This window comes from Anabrus simplex, chromosome 7 (genome assembly GCF_040414725.1).
Source record: "Anabrus simplex isolate iqAnaSimp1 chromosome 7, ASM4041472v1, whole genome shotgun sequence".
In the NCBI taxonomy this organism is placed as follows: domain Eukaryota; kingdom Metazoa; phylum Arthropoda; class Insecta; order Orthoptera; family Tettigoniidae; genus Anabrus; species Anabrus simplex.
In genome coordinates, this window is record NC_090271.1 from 315572796 (window position 1) to 315591772 (window position 18977).

The 18977-nt window shown below is 39.4% G+C and overlaps 1 protein-coding gene across 14 annotated transcripts in view; it reads left to right on the forward strand.

Moving 5' to 3' along the window:
• Positions 1–18977, forward strand: part of mbl (muscleblind) — an 822695-nt gene that overhangs the window by 753282 nt on the left and 50436 nt on the right. For 8 of the 14 annotated variants that reach the window (XR_010860782.2, XR_010860784.2, XM_067151775.2 and 5 more), the window contains 4 exons: positions 9076–9258; positions 10958–11173; positions 13055–13132; positions 16345–16386. Coding sequence is in view for 11 of the 14 variants with exons in the window: in XM_067151775.2 (XP_067007876.1) it covers positions 9076–9258; positions 10958–11173; positions 13055–13132; positions 16345–16386 (519 nt within the window). In the remaining 3 variants the exon portion in view is untranslated. Of the gene's footprint in view, positions 1–9072; positions 9259–10957; positions 11174–13054; positions 13133–16344; positions 16387–18977 lie in introns of all 14 variants that reach the window. The other 6 variants (XR_010860783.2, XM_067151784.2, XM_067151786.2 and 3 more) reach the window with 4 other exon arrangements.

Consider the following 18977-nt stretch of genomic DNA (forward strand, 5'->3'; position numbering starts at 1 on the left):
CAGTCTTCAAATCGTCCATTGTTATTGGACGACATCGATGCTCTCTATCCTTCAGAAAACCCCTTGAGAAATTGTCTGGTGTCGTGGGGTCTGATGATCCTGGTCGCTCACAAGCTCATTTTTAAAATTACTCGCCCTCCAAGAAAAAACAAAAAACAAATTAGAGTTGATATGTGGCAAGTTGCATCGTGTTGCTGAAAATAACCCTTAGTTCATTGTTACCGATCCACATATTTCTAGAAAGTCCGCTAGCATCGGTCTGTTCTTACTAGATCCCAGAATAAGAATGAACCCATTACCTGTTTTTCCGAAACTGCACACCAAACTTCGGCCGTCTTTGGATGCAGGCGTAGATTATGTGAGGCCCTAATGCGTGTGTTTTGAGAATTCATATTTCCTATGAGATGGGATCAGGCTTCCTTTGAGAACCACGTGATGTTTAGGATGTAAGGTAAACTGTCATTGAAATCCAGGAATCATATGCAGGAACGAACTCGCTTTTCCTTATCCGGCTCCTGCATCTCGTGAGTAGCAGTTATCCTACTGCACACGACCGCAGTTTTCTACCTTCGCCACTTCTTTGACGTGGGGAATAAAAATACCTTGTCTCATAATACAAACGACGTAACGATGTCTGAGCTGACCGCTGTAGATTGAAGTGAACATCGTCCGCCTCGTTTGCCTAACCAAACTCGTGATGCTAATGTGTCTCTTATGGGAGGATTGCGCAAATCCTACTCTTATCAGGGACGCCCTCTGCGTGACACCTTATTCTACAGCTGGTGAGGTCGTGGGTACGAACTGTGTCGCACATGTGGATCTAGCCCGGTTTTACGACCGGATACCCTTCCTGACTTCAACTCTATGTGGAGGGATGTATTCACTATTGTCTATTTCTGTGGAGGTTGGTAGTATGATGTATTGTGTATGAATATGAAGAGAAATGTTTTGAAAAACACAAACACCCAGTCTCTAAGCCGCAGAAATTAACCATACAAGTTAAAATCTTCGGCCAGGTCTGGAATCGAACCCGGGGCTCTCTGAATCGAAGGTAAGTGCGCTGACCATTCAGTCAAGGAGCTGGACATGCCCTTTGCGGACAACCTTCCCCCATTGGGATAGGATGGTAACATACCTGAGGTGGTCTTCTCTCTTTCATATTTCCTCTTGTTCTCCGAAACCAACGGTATTAGGTTCGCGAGGCCCTTTCTTTCGAAGACACCTTCATTTTTCCACTTTTCCTCTGAGTAGTGTTCATAGAGTATGGTTGCCCAGCTGTACATCTTAAAACATTAATTCCCACCGCCACCACCACCACCACCGCCATTATCCTGTAATTTTTCACTAAAACGACTCCCTGATGCATTGTAAACAACATTTTAATTAATATGACTAAACCACAAGCAAAATGGAGAGCTAATTTGGTGCATTGTTACCCCTTAACACAACGAATTGTTGACACGAGTGTCGTTAGCATGTGGCAAACATTCGTCTTTGAAAATAAATAAATAAATCTATCATAGGGTGATATAATAAAAAACATACTTTTTCGAAATTTGCAGTAACTTGAAGACAGCTAATTGATCATCCACGAGCTGAATATTATGTCTCTCGGGTTTTGGCCTTCCTAACGGAAATGGTTGACACTTATGTCCAGAGAGCGGGAAATTCGGTTTCGTATCCCGAGAGCGTTGACATTTTCAGCACTTTCCTTTTAAAATCGTAACAACTTCAGGCGAACCTATAACAATTAAACTGGTGTCCTCATCCCGAGGTGGTGCAGCTCCTTTTATGTACACCCCCAATGTAAGAGAGCTGCATATGCCATTTTAGCCACAAACCAGCCTGTTGGGGCTCCGAGCAAATGGCTGCACGGTTTGAGTTACGTAGCTGGGAGACGGACGGATCGAATCCCATTGTCGGCAGCTATGGTTTTCCTTGGTTTCCCATTTTCACACCAGGCAAATGCTGCGGCTGTGCCTTAAATAAGACCACGGTCGCTTCCTTCCCACTTCTAGCCCTCTCCTCTCCCATCTTCGCCAGAAAACCTATTTTTGTCGGTGCCACGTAAAAAACTGTATGTTATAAATAAAATAATCTTTAAATTAAATTGTGGCAGTACGAGGAATTGAACCCGCATCTCCGGGGATAGCAGCTAGTAGTGCTAACCGTTACGCTACATAGGCGGACAAGATAAACTATGGAATGTTTTCATATCTTACACCAAATGAAAAGTCCGGCTTTTGGCCTTTGATCACTGGCGTCCCGGGTTCGATTCCCGGCAGGGTCGGGAATTTTAACCATAATTGGTTAACTTCACTGGCACGGGGGCTGGGTGTATGTGTCGTCTTTATCATCATTTCATCCGCTTCACGACGCGCAGGTCGCCTATCGGTGTCAATTAAAAAGACCTGCATCTGGCGAGCCGAACTTGTCCTCGGACACTCCCGGCACTAAAAGCCATACGCCATTTCATTTCACCAAATGAAACCTCCTCAACTCCTACATCGTTTATATAATTTTTATTGTTTACATCGTTTAAACGGAGACTCGCCTGAAAGAGTGGGTTGTGTACAAATCTATTTTACTAAAAAAACTATAAAAAACTTGGCCAATTCTGTTTCTCTTGTGACCTTAACAGTAGTAGATTTACGAGGTCGAAGAAACCTTTCATGGCTCTTTCCATCTTTTACCCAGGGCATTAATTCTTCGAAAGGACGGAACTCTATCCTACGATTTTTGTTAATAATTTTTAAATGGTATTTGCTTTACGTCCCACTAACTACTTTTCCGATTTTTGGAGACGCCGAGGTGCCGGAATTTAGTCCCGCAGGAGTCATTTTACGTGCCAGTAGCCTGGCACGACTTTTGTTGACAGGGGCTGATAATCCCATTAGCTGGTCCCACAGATTCACAAAATCTTTGTAAGATCCATTTGAGTGATTGTTCATCGTGGCTGCTAGTGTTTTTTTGTTTTGTTTTAAAAACCATCTGCTTTACGTCGTACCGGCAGATAGGTCTTAAGGTGACGATGGGAGAGGAAAGGGCTAGGAGTGGAAAGGAAGCGGCCATGGCCTTAATTAAGGTACAGCCCCAGCATTTGCCGGGTGTGAAAATGGGAAACCATGGAAAACTATTTTCAAAGCTGCCGACAGTGAGATTCGAACCCACTATCTCCCGAATGCAAGCTGATAGCTACGTGCCCCAAACCACGAAGATAGCCACTTGCTCGGTTGTTAGTGTTTCATCTTAGGGGCTAAAGATATTAGCTCTCTGTAGTATCCGTCTTTTTCTTTCATTCCCTTTTCTCTCTGTGTGTTTTAATACAAGTCACAAAACCGTTATGGTTGTTGCATTTGTACTGATGTATGCATCACAATAACCAGGAAAGATTCGACTAAGAAATGGACTGTCCTAGTAATATGCTTGGAAATTTTATGGAAAACCATGGAAAACTATTTAAAGGATAGCGAACGGTCTTACCCGTATCAACCTGTCTCCCGAGTCCAGTTGAGATACCTGTACTATCATGAATAAATAAAAATAAATAAATACCATATAAAAGGCTAATATGTAAAGCGCTTCTGACTCGATTAATTAAATAGACAAATAAATAAATCCATTGCATTGATAAGCAAGCTTAGAGTTTTACGTCACTGTTCTTCATACCGTAAGTCAGGGGACATAGTGTTTTTATGTAATACAAGCTTAAGTAACTTCGAATTTCCTTTTCGATACTATCACATACAATGCATTGCTTTGGCCATGGCATTTCGTCGCTCGGGTTCATTAATTCCTATCTGCATTTTTTCTCATAATTAATGCATCAAATACAACCCATAACATTTATGAAGATGAGATTTCGACCGTAAAAGAACAAAGGAAGATCTTACTTGAATTGTCCTTCCATTCTTTGATCAGATTTGTTTCTTCGTCTACTTGTGGTGCATGTAAACCACGAAATGCATTTTATTGTAGAATAACTTTATGCATATTACCTCCCATATGATAAATAACTGGAGCATCTGTCTGCAAAAACCTTGATATCCCTAGTACTTACCTAGATATAGTCTGTGCTTCTATAGTAAGTTGGGATTCATTAACTGAGAATGTAATATGACTGTCTTGTTTTTCTTATGCTATTATTTGCATGTTTGTTGTATTAAATATGTAGCTATCGTATTATTTTATGTTGTTAGTTACTTAGGTTCCTGAAATTTCACAGGTGAAAAGATGTCGCAGAGGAACATTATTTTAGTCTGCCGCTGAAAATAATTATTTTGTCTGCCATAATTTGTCTCTCTAGACTGCTAAATTTTTCCTTCGAGAATTCGTTTATATACCAGTAAATCTACCACGTTGAGGCTGTAGTACCACCGAACCTTTGATTTTGGAGTTAAATGACCAGCCTTCAACCATTAGAGCTACTGAGACCGTCAGAGGATAAATGGAAATACATCCCTGACTTGGACACTCTACCAAATGCTGTTCGCGTATAAGTATGCACAGAACAGCGGGCTGACGAGTCTCTTTCTGACACTAATGCTGTCCAGAGCTTCAGAAGAGCCCTAGAGGCTTATTTATATCTCTGCTTCGATAAAAAGACTGGAGGACGACTGTTCACTCGAAATCTTTCCTGGTGTTCATCTAGTATACCGACTGCCCGTAGGCGTGGGTCGTTCGATATAAAGAGTATTTCCGTTCCCTTGTGACTGTTGGGCAACTAGTCACGACTACCTCAGCTCATAAGATCACCTTCATATTGGTCCTGTTCTGGCGGAACATTACCTACTGTATTGCAATGTTTTTAATAGGACGCTGCTCCGCAGGGTGTTCTGGACGCCCGGTGATGCATGGAGTTCGTCGATGGTATGCCTGGACAAAATTGTCCTATTGACTGCTGAAGAGTTCCTAGCAAAATTTTTGCCTGTGTCATCTGGCAGTTATGAACAGAGCATAAGTCTTGCTACACCACTGCAGCTCCGGAACGTCCAGTTCCGAAAGTTACGTTGATATTTTAATGCTCACTATCAAACAGTAGAACGAACACTCTGGGTCGTCCATTTCTTGGATCCCTCGTCTGAGTTCGACCAGGCTCGGATAACCTTATGATCCTGCTTTGTACTACTTCAACATAGGTTCTGTGAGCCTTATTGTAGAGTCTCAAGTAACAGAACTTCTAAAATGCGTGGGCATTGAGTAGCCTACATCTTATAATGGTTCAAGTACCGCCAAACATCCGTCAGGGTGATGCATAGCACCCCATATTCATGGAGCTGTACTAGTAAAATTTCATTATATGCAGTCTTAATATTTCTCTCGCACATAGCCCTGACCTTTAAGCACCATGGAATGACTTCATAGAGCATTGTAATATGCGGTACCTAAATATAATTTGATAACCCTTTTTCTTAGGCACTATGGGCCTTGGCAACGTTGTTTTTAAGTATTCTAATAAGGGTCAGGAAATTAAGTGATTCCTCTTTATATTATTATGCGTGAATGGTCCCTTTCGGAACACACGAAGCTTTATTTATGATTTCGTTTGCGGAGGATCCAGGATGCTTTCATCTGTTGACTGAAGATCCTCTTCCTTTCTTCCTTCCACTTGGTACCTGCTCTTTTTGGTACTTCATTCTCTGGAGTAACTTCCCTCTTGTCAATCTCCATTCTATATATATTTCGATTCAAAATTTCTTCATGTTGAATTTGTTCTTTCTTCATGCCCGCTTTTGTTTGTTGTAGCCAAGGAAAATTCTTCAGTTTATCAACTCTTTCAAGAACTTGGTGGGTTAGTCCGGTTTCTGGAAGCCTCTTAACAAATCCATAAAATTTTAGCTTTCTTTTCCTGAGGTATGCCGCAATATTCGATAATTTTTCTGTGAATTTCCGGTTTCGGGGGCGGTACCCTTCTTCCGTGTGCCTTGGTCCTAAAATTTTCCTCATGATTTTTCGCTCTTCTTTTAGGATATTTTCCAGCTCGCCCTTTCTATAAAGCGTTAGAGTTTCCCCTGCATATAAAGCTTCAGGTTTGATTACAGTATTGTGAGAGAGACATACATTTTTTGTTGTAGATTTCTCTTGTTCTCCCATATGCTCTTCTGAGTTTTTGGACACTGTTTTTTCGGCTATTTTCTCTTGTCCGGTTGGTTCGAGGATTTCGCCCGGGTATTTGAAGTGAGGGACTCTGTTGATTTGTCCGTATTTTGTATTGAGACTATGGATGTCTAGTTTTGCACAGAAAAATTCAGTTTTCTGAAAGGAGATATGAAGTACGACCTTTCTGGCACATTCTTGGAGAATTTCAACTTGCTTTATTGCTGTGACTTCATCGCTGGACAAAAGGGCTAGCTTATCCGCGAAGGCTAAGCATGGAATTTCAAGCTTGTTTTTTTGTGTCCGAATGTTTACTGGGTTCCAGCTATTTTGTGCTTTCAGTTCTTTTTCCCATTCCCTCATCACCTTATCTAGGACGAGGTTGAAGAGGAGGGGTGACAGTCCATCTCCTTGATGATGATGATGATGATGCTTGTTGTTTAAAGGGTACCTAACATCGAGGTCATCGGCCTCTCTCTTTGCCGGACACCAGTTTTTATCAGGAATTCGTCTGAGATTTCTCCCATGAATTTCACTCTTGACTTCGTGTCAGTGAGGGTCTGTTTGGTCAAGTTTAGCGTTTTGGAGTCTAGTCCCTATTCTTTCAGGATGCTGAACAGAGATTGACGATCAATTGAATCATAAGCCTTCTTGAAATCTACGAAGGTACAGATGATTGGAAGGTTTCTGAGGGCCCTGAATTTTAGAGGGGTTGTGAGGTTGAAGATCTGTTCAGTGCACGAACTATGTGGGTGGAACCCAGCTTGATATTCACCAATCTTATGCTCGAGTTGTTCTTGTGTTCTTTTCAACAGGCATGCAGAGAAAGTTTTGTAGGCGACTTCAAGGAGGGAAATTCCCCTATAGTTGTTGACATCAGTTTTGTCTCCTCTTTTGTGAAGTGAGTGAATTAAGGCACATTTCCAGTCTTCTGGGAGTTTTTCGTTTTTCCATATTTTTTGTATGATTTCTGTAAGTTCCTTGTCTGAATTTGGACCAAGATTCCTGAGGAATTCTGCAACATTCCCGTCTCTTCCCGAAGTTCTGTTATTCGTTAGTCGTTTAATGTGGCTCTGAATTTCTTCCTGGTTTGGTGGAGGTGATTCGTGGTGAGTGAAACTGGATGCTTCTTCAAGAAACCTTTCAGTGGGTTCGGGCCAGTTAAACAGTTCTGAGAAGTACCGTGCAAGTTCTTGGCAGTTTTCTTTATTAGTAAGCGCCAATTTTCTGTCTTGTTTCCTGAAACATAAGTTCTGTGGAATATATCCTCGGATTTTTTCTGTGAATGTTCTGTAGAAATCCCTTGTTTTGTGGTTTCTAAAGTTTTCTTCAATTGAGTCCATTTGTTCTTTCAGGTGCTTTTTTTCTTGCCTGATGGTTTTTGTATACTTATTTCCTGGTTTCATAAAATTCTCGTTAAGTTTTCTGGGATTTTCTACTGTTGTATTTCTGAAATGAAGATTTTCTTACCTTTAGGGCATGGTTGTATGTTTAGTTCCACAAGGGTTTTTTGTATTCCTTTTTATTATTATTATTATTATTATTATTATTATTATTATTATTATTATTATTATTATTATTATTATTATTTCACTTGCACAAATTATTCCATAAGTTTGGCGCCTATTCTGAACTGGCAACATTTATTGACAGACGGTCATTAAACAATTCTTGATGACGTTAGTCTTAAACTCATTTTCAACATCATAGTATAATCTTCATAATCTAAATGATGAATTCATTGTCGTTAAAGAATAAGGTTGGGGCTCGTGCAGGAATACCGAACAGCAATATTCATTCTTCTTTTATTCAGAATGTTACCTTCAACTACAAAAACAACTACCCAAACTTGAAATCATAGACTTGAAACAGTGTGACTAGGGGACAGCAGTTACTTCTGCTAATGCTGAATATCCATCAACTACTGTATAGCGATTCCTCTAAAGAATTTGATTCGCAATATGTGAAGCTTTTGCTGACATTCCTCAGATTACTTCAGTTGTTTCTTCCAAATCTGCACTTGTGGAGAAGAATGGCCAATGATATTCTTTAACTTTTGTAACTTTCCATGGGCAGAAAATATTCGTCAATAATAATACATGTGTTATGTTGTATAGGACAGCGTTCTCTCCCAGTTGAGCTGGCAGATGATCTCTGCGCGATTCCAGGAGAATTCGTTTAATATTGTTTAAATAAATAAGTAATTTAAAAGACCTATGCGTTGAATGGTTAAAAGTAAATGTCGTTTTCTCTTTTAAATATTGGATAAAGAAAACTCTTTTACAATATGTTTCTTCTCAGCGGTATTTTTCTCTAGTGCTACAGCCAATAAAGTAAAGTCGTGTCCTCATCCTGAGATGATGCAGCTCTTTTCAGGCACACCCCCTATGGAAGTGTACCATTTCAAAACATACCAGCCCACCTGCCATTCTTAAATTTCTGGTAGTACCGGGAATCGAACCCGGGCCACCGAGGACGGCAGCTAATATGCTAACCGTTATGCTACGGAGGCAAACGCTACAACCAATCAAAACAAAAGAATAAAGTAAGGTGTATGGTGCAACTTTGTTATTTTGAGAAGCAGAAATATTATTTAAATAAACTTGTTCAGTAAAACTTAATTTCTTAGAAATTTAACTGTCTTAAATTATCGAAACTCTGGGTTAATCTCTGTGTATAAGCTTCCAGCTTCACCGAAATAAAATGCCTTCGTTCGGTCCCCGTTAACGGTTATTTCTTTTCACGATTTAAGGGGAAGTTTGGAGTTATACTATTTTGAAAGGAATATTGTAGTTCCGTGTTGTAATGGTTTCACTGTTTACTGCAAATGTGTTGGAAAGTACTTGCACTTCGGGTTTTCAAATATTGCAGTGGTTTCATTTGTCAATGTTTTGTCAGTTTGTGTAATTTGCTATAAAACTTTGCATTTATCGTTTAGTGTTAAGGGTGCTGGTCTAATAAACTTGTGTGGTCTAGCAGGCCACCAACCCATACCTGACTGGAATGCCCCAGGTGGGTAGCACTTTCAGCCCTTACTTCACCCCTGGGCCTGTGATGCCCGCCATCCTGGGCCCAGACCCATCGTCCGTGGCCTCCCCCCTGAGTGTTGTGCCCCAGACGGTCGTCACGCAGCAGAAAATGGCTCGCTCCGACAGGCTGGAGGTAAGTCACCGTCGTCATCTTTAGTAAACCTCTTTTTTAAAATCTCTGTCTGTAAATTCGTAAGTCATTTTTGTGAGAAAATCAGATTTTAGACTCCATAACAGTTGCATAACAGACATACACAATTGAAAAAATGCACTCTGGTACTTTTATGTATGTATATATATATTTACCGTTGTGTTTCAGTTATATATATTTTCTTATTATAAATATTTTAGTCTCATACTTTTGTAGCAGTTTTGTCTTTTTTTGCAGGAATCTGTGGAACATTTATTTGTGAAGTGCTTAATTTTGTTGTTTTATATGAGTTATATTGTGAATTCATATTGTTGCATTTTTAAATTTTCTCTTGTTTTATTTAATTTTCTTCCAAGCTGTTGCAGTTTATTTTTTCGATTTCTTTTATTTCTTTTTCGTAGCTACATGGAGAATCCAGCATATTTTGAGAGCTATCTGAATCCGTTTTTTTCGTTATGCATGATTGGCGGCAGTAACGAGCTATTTTAATTTTGTATATATATACATATGTTAATCAGTAACTATTCTGTAGTGTTGTACTTGTATTTGGTTAGGAAATCATCTTTCAGATGCAATTGTAAATAATGTAATGGGGTTGGCAATTCTTTCTAAGATTAGTGCTTTACTACATAATATTAATGTTCTAAAGAGGAAAATAGAAACTAATAATGTAACATATAGGCCTACTGATATGGTATATATAAAATCACTAACACAGTAAAAACGAGTATGTCCGCATGTCACCAGGCCATTGTGTTATAAGGTGGTGGCAAATCCCATTGGGCAGTTGTACTGTATTGTAGTTTTCTTGTCTGACCTTAGCTTCAGTCTTTTCACTGTCTGTCACTGCTCTGTTTCACTGGGGATTTGCAATTTGCACTTTTATCTGCTTGACCCGGCGAACAACAATGCTAGCAGCAATACAAAACTCTTATTTGCTATCTCTGTCTCTATGCTCTGTCTTTTCCATTAGCGTAGTAAATTATTCCCTCATAACCAAGACTTACAAAACATTAAATGTTTCTACTTTGAAAAATTCCATCTTCCCCTTGATACACTACTGCACTGATAAAATGAGAATAAGCTGCCATTAACAACTTTGCAAGTAAATGCAGAAGCAAGCCTCACAAATTAAATTTGTGTGTTGTGCCTTTTGAATTTTTGAATGAAATACATTAATAATTGTGGCTAACAGGAAAATTAACAATTTTCGGTTTGTTTTAAAACGTTGACAGAGTGCTGGAATGTCTATTAAAATCACAATGGATTCATTTACCTGTCGGAAACTTTTTGTTACCTTTTACCATATCATTCATATTATGTTCATATGTACTTATTGCCCTTCTTGCCAATAATTACAGTCATTGTTCCTCTCCCCAGCCTTCCATCTTGGTAGAAATGAATGATCCTGTAAGAAAAAAACCATATTCAGCTTTTCTCTTACAGCAGTTATCATCATCTTCATCCACCAACTTGACACAACTGATGTTTCCCTGTTGGATACCGACTACTACACTAATGAAAGCAAGTCTGCATACCCTTTTTTTCTTGCATCTACCCTGTTTCCTTTTCTCCCAACCTAGTTCCCTGTAGACTAGTAATACTATTTCCTTCTATTCCTGATTCCCTCTCCCTGACCCTGGCTGTAGCTGTAGCCTTGCTGCATTCGTCTTTGCTATAGGTCTGTCGTGAGTACCAACGAGGGGCGTGCAAACGTGCTGAAAGTGAGTGCCGCTTTGCCCATCCCCCCGACACCGTGACGGCCAACGAAGACGGCACAGTCACGGTCTGCATGGACGCAGTGAAGGGGCGATGCAACCGCGACCCTTGCCGCTATTTCCATCCCCCTCTGCACCTCCAAGCCCATATCAAGGCCGCACAGTCTCGGGCCAGCCCGGTAGGCATCTCACTGAGCCCCCGCGCTCTTCTGCTCTCGGCTAGCTGTCACGTGTGTCTTGTGCCTTAGTAGTTTTTTCACTTTTTCAAGTAGAATGCAGATTTTTTTGTGTTGGTTTTCTGGTTATGTTTCCTCTTTCTTTATGTAATGTACTAGATCACTTACTGTTTTCTTCTTCTGTCTCACTCTTTCTTTCCAGCTGACAACTGATGTATTTTTAACATGGTATATATATATATATATTTTTTTAACTACCATGACCTGTTGCTATTCATTTTAATCCTTCTTCTGTGTGCTTTTTTTTTTTTTTCTCCCGGGACGAATCGTGCCGCCACAAGCGAATCGCTCCGTCCCGGGTATGTAGTGTGTCGCACATGCTTCCCCTCTGATTTCCCACGCTGACAAGCCCTGCGCTGAGATCACTCCGCCCGCCTTGCCTCTCTGTCTATCTATCTTTCTCATCCTCTTTAGCTGTAGCCACTGTAGTTACTGAATGCTCTCTCTTTTGCCCAGCAATCAAATGCCACCCTCTTAGACAATCATTGGCCAAGGAACAGGAAGAAAATCTCTCCAACTTATTAAATGATGTTATCCCGTGGAGGGTGCCATAAATGATGATCCTGAACAAGGAGGAGAAATGGATAGGGTGTAGAGAACCCCGGCGTACATTGCAACGAGCATTGGAACTGGCCTAGTATTAAGTTAGCTAGCGTAGGGCTTGTTAGCAGTGGATTTTGCTGCAACAAATTATTACTGTGTTCATAACATTTGAATGTCGAACTACACATGCAATTGCAGTGTGGGCATAGTGAAATTAATATTTGTAGTGGGTATTTTTAGTTTATCAGAGCCAACTGTAGTGTTACTGTGCCGTTATTTAACGTATTTTACTTTTCAGGATGATGTGTGAAGGTATGAATTTTAGAAATTTCGTGCCAATGTTGCTATTATTAGTTTATTTGGTAATTTTTAAAGAATGATATTTTATTGCTTTGTGTTGAAGTCTTACCTCCACACATCCATGCATCTGTGCCAGTCAGAGACTTCTGGGTGCAGAACTTTAAAAGTAACACATTGTTGAGTTTTAATTCTTGTTCAGTCCTATTTACTTCTGTTTACATTTCACTTACGTCCTTTTCCTGAAGATCCAACCACCCACAATTTGACCCCACACCCGTATCATCACCGTCACCACCATTATTATGATAGCTACACCTTACACGCTGTATTGAAGTTAAGTACATGCTTGAGTGCTGAACAGTTGGCAAAGGTGCTTTGATTGTTGATGATTGTTGTCATTGTTGTTGTGTTTCCTTGCTTTACAGGTGTGCATGCTGCTACCATTATTTCAATTTAATCTGTGCTGTAGGTCATGGGCCACATAAAAAAATACTCCCTGCTATTAAGAGAGGTGATTGTTTGCGTCAGAGCGTGACACATTATTTCAAAATTATTTCAAAATTACGTATTATTGCCGTCATCTTCAACTAAATTATAGTATACATTTAGCTCATGGGAGTGTTTTTGTGTTAAGTGAGCCTCAGCCATTTCTGTTTCAGTAACAAGAAAGAGCTGCATGTACCACACCTCTTCTACTGTATATGTTCATGCCAACAAATAGTTGGTTCAGTTTTCACTTAAAAAGAAAAATAAACACTTGTATGTACTCTTCTACCATTTGGTATACAGTCCATGCCCAGTGCCTTTCTCATGTGATGTGGTTGCATAACCATATCTCTGCTGGTCCAGTATTTTTTAAAATTATTATCAGTATTATTATTATCATCATCATTATTATTACTTCTTATTATTTTTTTCTGATTTGTTCTTCCCACTCGGGCCTCCCCGATGCTTGGCTGCTTGCCTGCCTGCTACTAATAGCCCGTTTCCGTGGCGTCCGCTGGCGGCGTGGACGTGGGGAAGAAACGCGCCCGCGACCCTAGTGATGACATACTACTGGTACCATAATGCTTTGCATGTCACTTGTTGTAGTGGTTTGGAGTGTAATGCAGGGTCACATGGCTCGCTCATTAGAAACTAACGCAGAGATCAAAATTGGAACCATCCTAATAGCGTACAAAACCGCGCGCACACAGAGCGTGACGATTGTTATTCCTTCAGTTACATAATTAGGCAATAAGATATTCAACAAAGTTTCTCCTACTGACTTGGTTTTTAACTACTTCCACTTTACAGTTTATTAACAAGCCGTATTTGTGACCGTGTTGCATTTAATCCAAAGCCCTATGCGGCGAGGTGAACGGGCTTGATGGTCCATTACCCTGCCATGCATTGACACCGCAGTCATTTGCTAGATAGCACGACATCAGAATCAACACTTTTGGTGTGTGTGGTTTTTTCTACTTTTTCTCTCTCTCTGTCTCTCTCTCTCTCTCTGCTATCACTTCTCCCATTGCCAATATTGCTGTAGTTTTGTGAGTGAAGATTGATATTGCTTTCTTGTCATGTGATCGTGCTTTATGCTCCTTAACTTTTGCACAGTAAACTTATAATTGAGCTTTCGTATCTTTAAGTACGAGATACTTGTAGTGGAAGTTTTAGAACAACAAGTTGTTAGCATGTTGTGAAGGGCTGCAATGCTGGCGTGCTTTCAGAACCAATATAGAAATTGTGCTTTCTAGTGTTTCCATGACAGTGTGTTTGGCATGAAAAAAAGAAATTTAGGTTCTTTAATTTTTCACATTGAAAGAGAATCATTAGGCAATACACAACATTCTAGCAACTTTTACATTACCTTATCCTAACTCTCCAGTTGCAAACAAATGAAAAAAATAATTCTTACCTTGTATACATATCGGTTTACAGTATTATATTAATCTTTACGTGCATAGCAAAATATAGAATCTCAAATGTGGGGAAAAATGCGACTTGACACATTTCAGAATGCATGTCATGCTTTTTTGACAGTCACTTGTTAATGCTGGCAGAGAATGTTGGGAACAAAGCCTACGGTGATGGATTTGAATTTGTTCGACTCCTTCTTCTTGACTCTTTTGATTGACGTAAATCTGAAAACAATGCTTTGCTGCACTGTAGTACATGCAACCCCTTGGCACTCCACACCCTGCTCTGGGTGGCGACCAGTTGTAACCTCCCCTTCTCCCATTTTCTCACTTCTTTCTTGTAGTATCATTTGGTAAATGAAATTGTTATGCTCCAGTCATGTACAGTACATATTGGGGTTTGGTGTGCGATGGCATGGAGATTGCACAGCCTCTGTGTTACTTGAAAGTGTTAATTAATTGTAACCACGATGTTGTGAAGAAACCTTTGCCATCTGTCAAACCCTATCGTTAGCTAATATCGATATTTGACATTCTGGCTGTAAAGGGGTATGAACGAACTATATGTCGCGGAATATTCTTGCTGTATTAGAAACAAGAAAAATCGAATGCAGTTTTGGCAACTATTGGTGCATTTCAGCAAAATAAATAATTACATGGTTGCTCGTTAATGACAACATTGTAGTCATTATTTTCTGCGTGCTACAAAGCAAGATCTTGAACTGAGCTGTGCTCTTCTCTAATTCCACCAATACCTGTGTTATTCAGTTGGCCCTCCGAGACTGAGTGAACCACATTCCGAACCTTAGGGAATACTCCGAGGCAGAATCTAGAATCTAACCAAGACTATATGAACTGGTGTCAGACACACTGATGACTTGATTAAGGCGATTTCTTAAAAATAAAACGAAATTAATTTGATAAAAATGCCAATTTTAAAATTTAAAAAGTAATATCGTTTTTTCTTTTGTTTGACAAAAAATTGCTTCGTATTTCGTTGTTCACTGAATTCGTAGGAAACTGGTGAGATATATGTAGTGTATTCCTCTGTACTGGATGTATAATCATTTCCATTATTGCTGTCCATAAAGACTCAGTAAACAGCCGTGTTAAAAGCTAAACAATACTACTTAAATGCCTTGCTGTGAACCGAAAGGGAAATAGAGAGGACACTAGTCGCAAGAAGAGATTTTTCTCAGCGTATAGTTAAGAAAATATGTTTAATATAGTTAAAAATAAATCAAAGTAATCAGGTTCCACCGTTTGCCGCAAGACCTTGCCTTTTCCTTTGATTGGTTGGTTAGGACACTTTCATTATCGACGTTCATTACATTTGTGGCATAATTTTGTGGGTAAATGAATCATAGGGCAGTATTTTTGAAAAGTGTCAATATTTCTAGTAAATATTGTTAATTAAGTAGTGGAAGCGATATCCTTTCTGAGATTTATTATACCCTTTGTATACTATTTGAATTAGTGTGGAGTTTGTGGTTCCATTTGCATTCTGTCACTGTTAGAGCTGATCATTCCCAAATTACTTTGGAGAAAGTATTCGCTTAATTGAACAGGCTGAGTCATTCTCATTTTCAGCACAATTCTCTTATAATTATTTTTAACATCTTAAAACAATGAGTATCAAACAGCAATTTTTTCCAGGATACTGGAATATTAATATCTTCCCTGACCATAACTTTCGATTGCTCCTGGAGACAGGAAGTTCGTTTCACTTTGTTGTAATGTGTCGAATGTTATGAGGCTGGGCTAATATATATATTGAAGTTACACGCGTTCAAGCATGGGGCATACTCTGAATCTGTGGTAAAATAATATCCAACATTCCTGTGTTTTATATCTCGAGCAGTATTCTATTTAAGGCAATGCGTTCATACCCCGTGCGTCTCATCAGTTGAATTTTCGATATTTAGCTGATGTATTGGTGGAGTAAAGCATTTCTGGTCCACTGTGTGTACTGAATGAATGTTATCCTCTTGACTTCTATGCTGTTGTCGGAATGAAGCATTCCTGCAAATCCAAATCATCACCACCAATGCCCTCAAATTGTGATCATATCCAGTTTCTTCAAATATACGTCTTTAAAATCCTCTTATATATACTATTTACACAATACTTTTAAACAACCAAATATTAGTAATAAGTCCTGTGCTGCAATGTTTTCTGTTTTCTATCCAACATTTATTAAATTCAGTTTGACATTATTGATACGTAGTCTAAACTGCTAATTCAGTATTAATGCAAAGCAAGTTTAGTTTCAACGTAACTGCCATCAAGACTTACAGAAAAGAAGCATGTTATTAAGGATGGGGAATTTGGTGAAAGTTTACTTATTCTCTGATTCTCCTGTTTCAGATGGATATGAAGTCTGTTGGATCGTTCTACTATGAAAGCTTTGTAAGTTTTACCTGTTACTCTGTCTCGTGATAAGTCGTATTACTTTAATCTCTCTCTCTCTCTCTCTCTCTCTCTCTCTCTCTCTCTCTCTCTCTCTCTCTCTCTCCTTTCAGTTCTTTGGTATTACTGAATATTTCTGTTGACGTTTTATAATTACTATTGACTGCATAACTTGATGATACAATTTTATGTTATTACAGATTTATACGAATTAGTTTATGTTAATGACAAGTCGTATTGACCGTACACTTGAAATGCGGTTATAGGTTTTTAGAACCAGAAGAGAGATTTCACAGCAGTTATCCAAACAGGTTTACTTTTAAAATTCTTGATCCTTATTGCAGATTTGTAGAATAAACTAAGGAATATTTCTGTGAAACATCTAAATGTTTGTCTAAAAGTATTGATTTTAAAACGCTAAATATACAATGATAATTTTGAACTGTATGGAAATTACATTAGAACAGTTGTTTTGAAATCTAGCCTGTTGTAGAAGTAGGCTTATTGTAGATTTTTCCTCTGTTGAGGCTTGTGCCTTGTAAAAATTACTTCAGTAACTCTTACCATAATTCAAAGAATAATCTTTTCGATACTGATATGTTTTCCTTTCGTGTGCTGGGCTGAGTTTCTGTGAAGGTAGAAGCGCTGGCCTTCTGAGCCTGAGTTGGAGGATTCGATCCCGGCTCAGCCTAGTGGTATTTGAAGGTACTCAATTACGCCAGCCTCGTGTCGGTCGGTAGATTTACCAGCACCGAGCTCGATAGCTGCAGTCGCTTAAGTGCGGCCAGTGTCCAGTATTCGGGAGATAGTGGGTTCGAACCCCACTGTCTGCAGCCTTGAAGATGTTTTTTCGTGGTTTCCCATTTTCACATCAGGTAAATGCTGGGACTGTATCTTAATTAGGGCCCCGGCCACTTCCTTCCCACTCCTAGCCCCTTCCTGTCCCATCGTCGCCATAAGACCTACCTGTGTCAGAGCGACGTAAAGCAACTTGCAAAAGATTTACCAGCACATAAGGTAACCCTTGCGGGACGAAATTCCGGTACAATGAAGTACAAAGAAATCTTCAAAAACTGTAAAAGTATTTGGTGGGACGTAAAGCCAATAACATTATTTGTTTGTTTGTTTGTTTGTTTGTTTGTTTGTTTGTTTATTTGTTTGTTTGTTTGATTGTTTGATTGATTGACTGACTGATTGATTGATTGATTGATTGATTGATTGATTGATTGATTGATTGATTGATTGATTGATTGATTGGCCTATATATATATATAGCCTAGGTCAGATATTGCTTTAATGGGGGACTGTTCAATCTGGCTAGACGTAACTCCCTCTAAAGCTCACTAAGATTACCTCCGTTACGGAATTGCAATATCCACCTGCTCTTACACCTGAAAAACTGCAATAGTCAGTCAGTTGTTTCAAGAATGCTTACGATCGTTTTAGTCTCTTCATTACTGTTCAGAAAACCAAAGTACTCATACAGCCTGCACCTGGGTCGAACCTCCTAGCTTTCAATATCTGCATTTAGGATACTCCACTGGAGCAGGTCGACCTCTTTTTATATCTAGGAAGTATCCTCTCAACAAATGCTAACTGCTCACAAGATGTGGGTAGGAAAATTGGTGTCGCTCGCTCGGCATTTGAACGTTTATCGCGTCGTGTCTTCATGGATAAGGACCTTACACTGCATACCAAGATCATGGTTTACCGTGCTATTGTCATACCAACATTGTTTTACGGTTGCGAAACTTCAAACTGCTTTCAAAGGCCATCGTCTCAGATGGATAGGGCACATTCGTCGCAGGAGTGATACCAAGCTTCCTCGTCAACTCCTATATGGTGAACTCGGCTCTGGCACAAGACTTCATAGAGCCCCTCTGACGCGTTTCAAGGATCAGCTAAAGCATACTATGAAAAGAGCTGGAATTAACTCTCAATCTTGGGATACGTTTGCTGGGAGTCGTACGGTACCCTGTGGCGCCATACTATTTCTACATCAGTTACGATGTAGACATGAAGTGGCTAAACTACAGGCATGAAAGCTCCGTCAAGTTCAGTCTTGCCACTGCCTTCGTGATATACAGGCCGTACTGTAGCTCTGATGACGTCACGCTTTGGGTGGGACTAACAGGGGATACGCATCCGCTCCGCTTGAATAACACACTCGTTTAAATTACTTAAGAAACTGTTAACACCTTATAAAACCAAAAACTATTCATAAATATTTGTTAGTTCTGACAAACAATGCATATCCTTCCCCGTAACGATCTATTTCTCGCGTATATCCGTTCGTTTCCGTGAGTACAGGCTAACACTTTGAGACATATTCTTGCGATTTCTATCCATTTTTTAGTCAACTCGAACATTCATATCATATACACAGATAGAAAACGAGCAACCAATTACCAATACAATATACTACAAATGTAAATGATTTCTGTCCCACCAATTCAGCACCTACAAGGAAGATTACGAGTAAGCTAACCTCCAACAAGAACAAAACATTTACTGTCACTGTCATTAAATTCAGTTATTGTTCAAAAATGTAGATTTTTAAATAGCCAGTAATGCCTATACAATTATTTTCA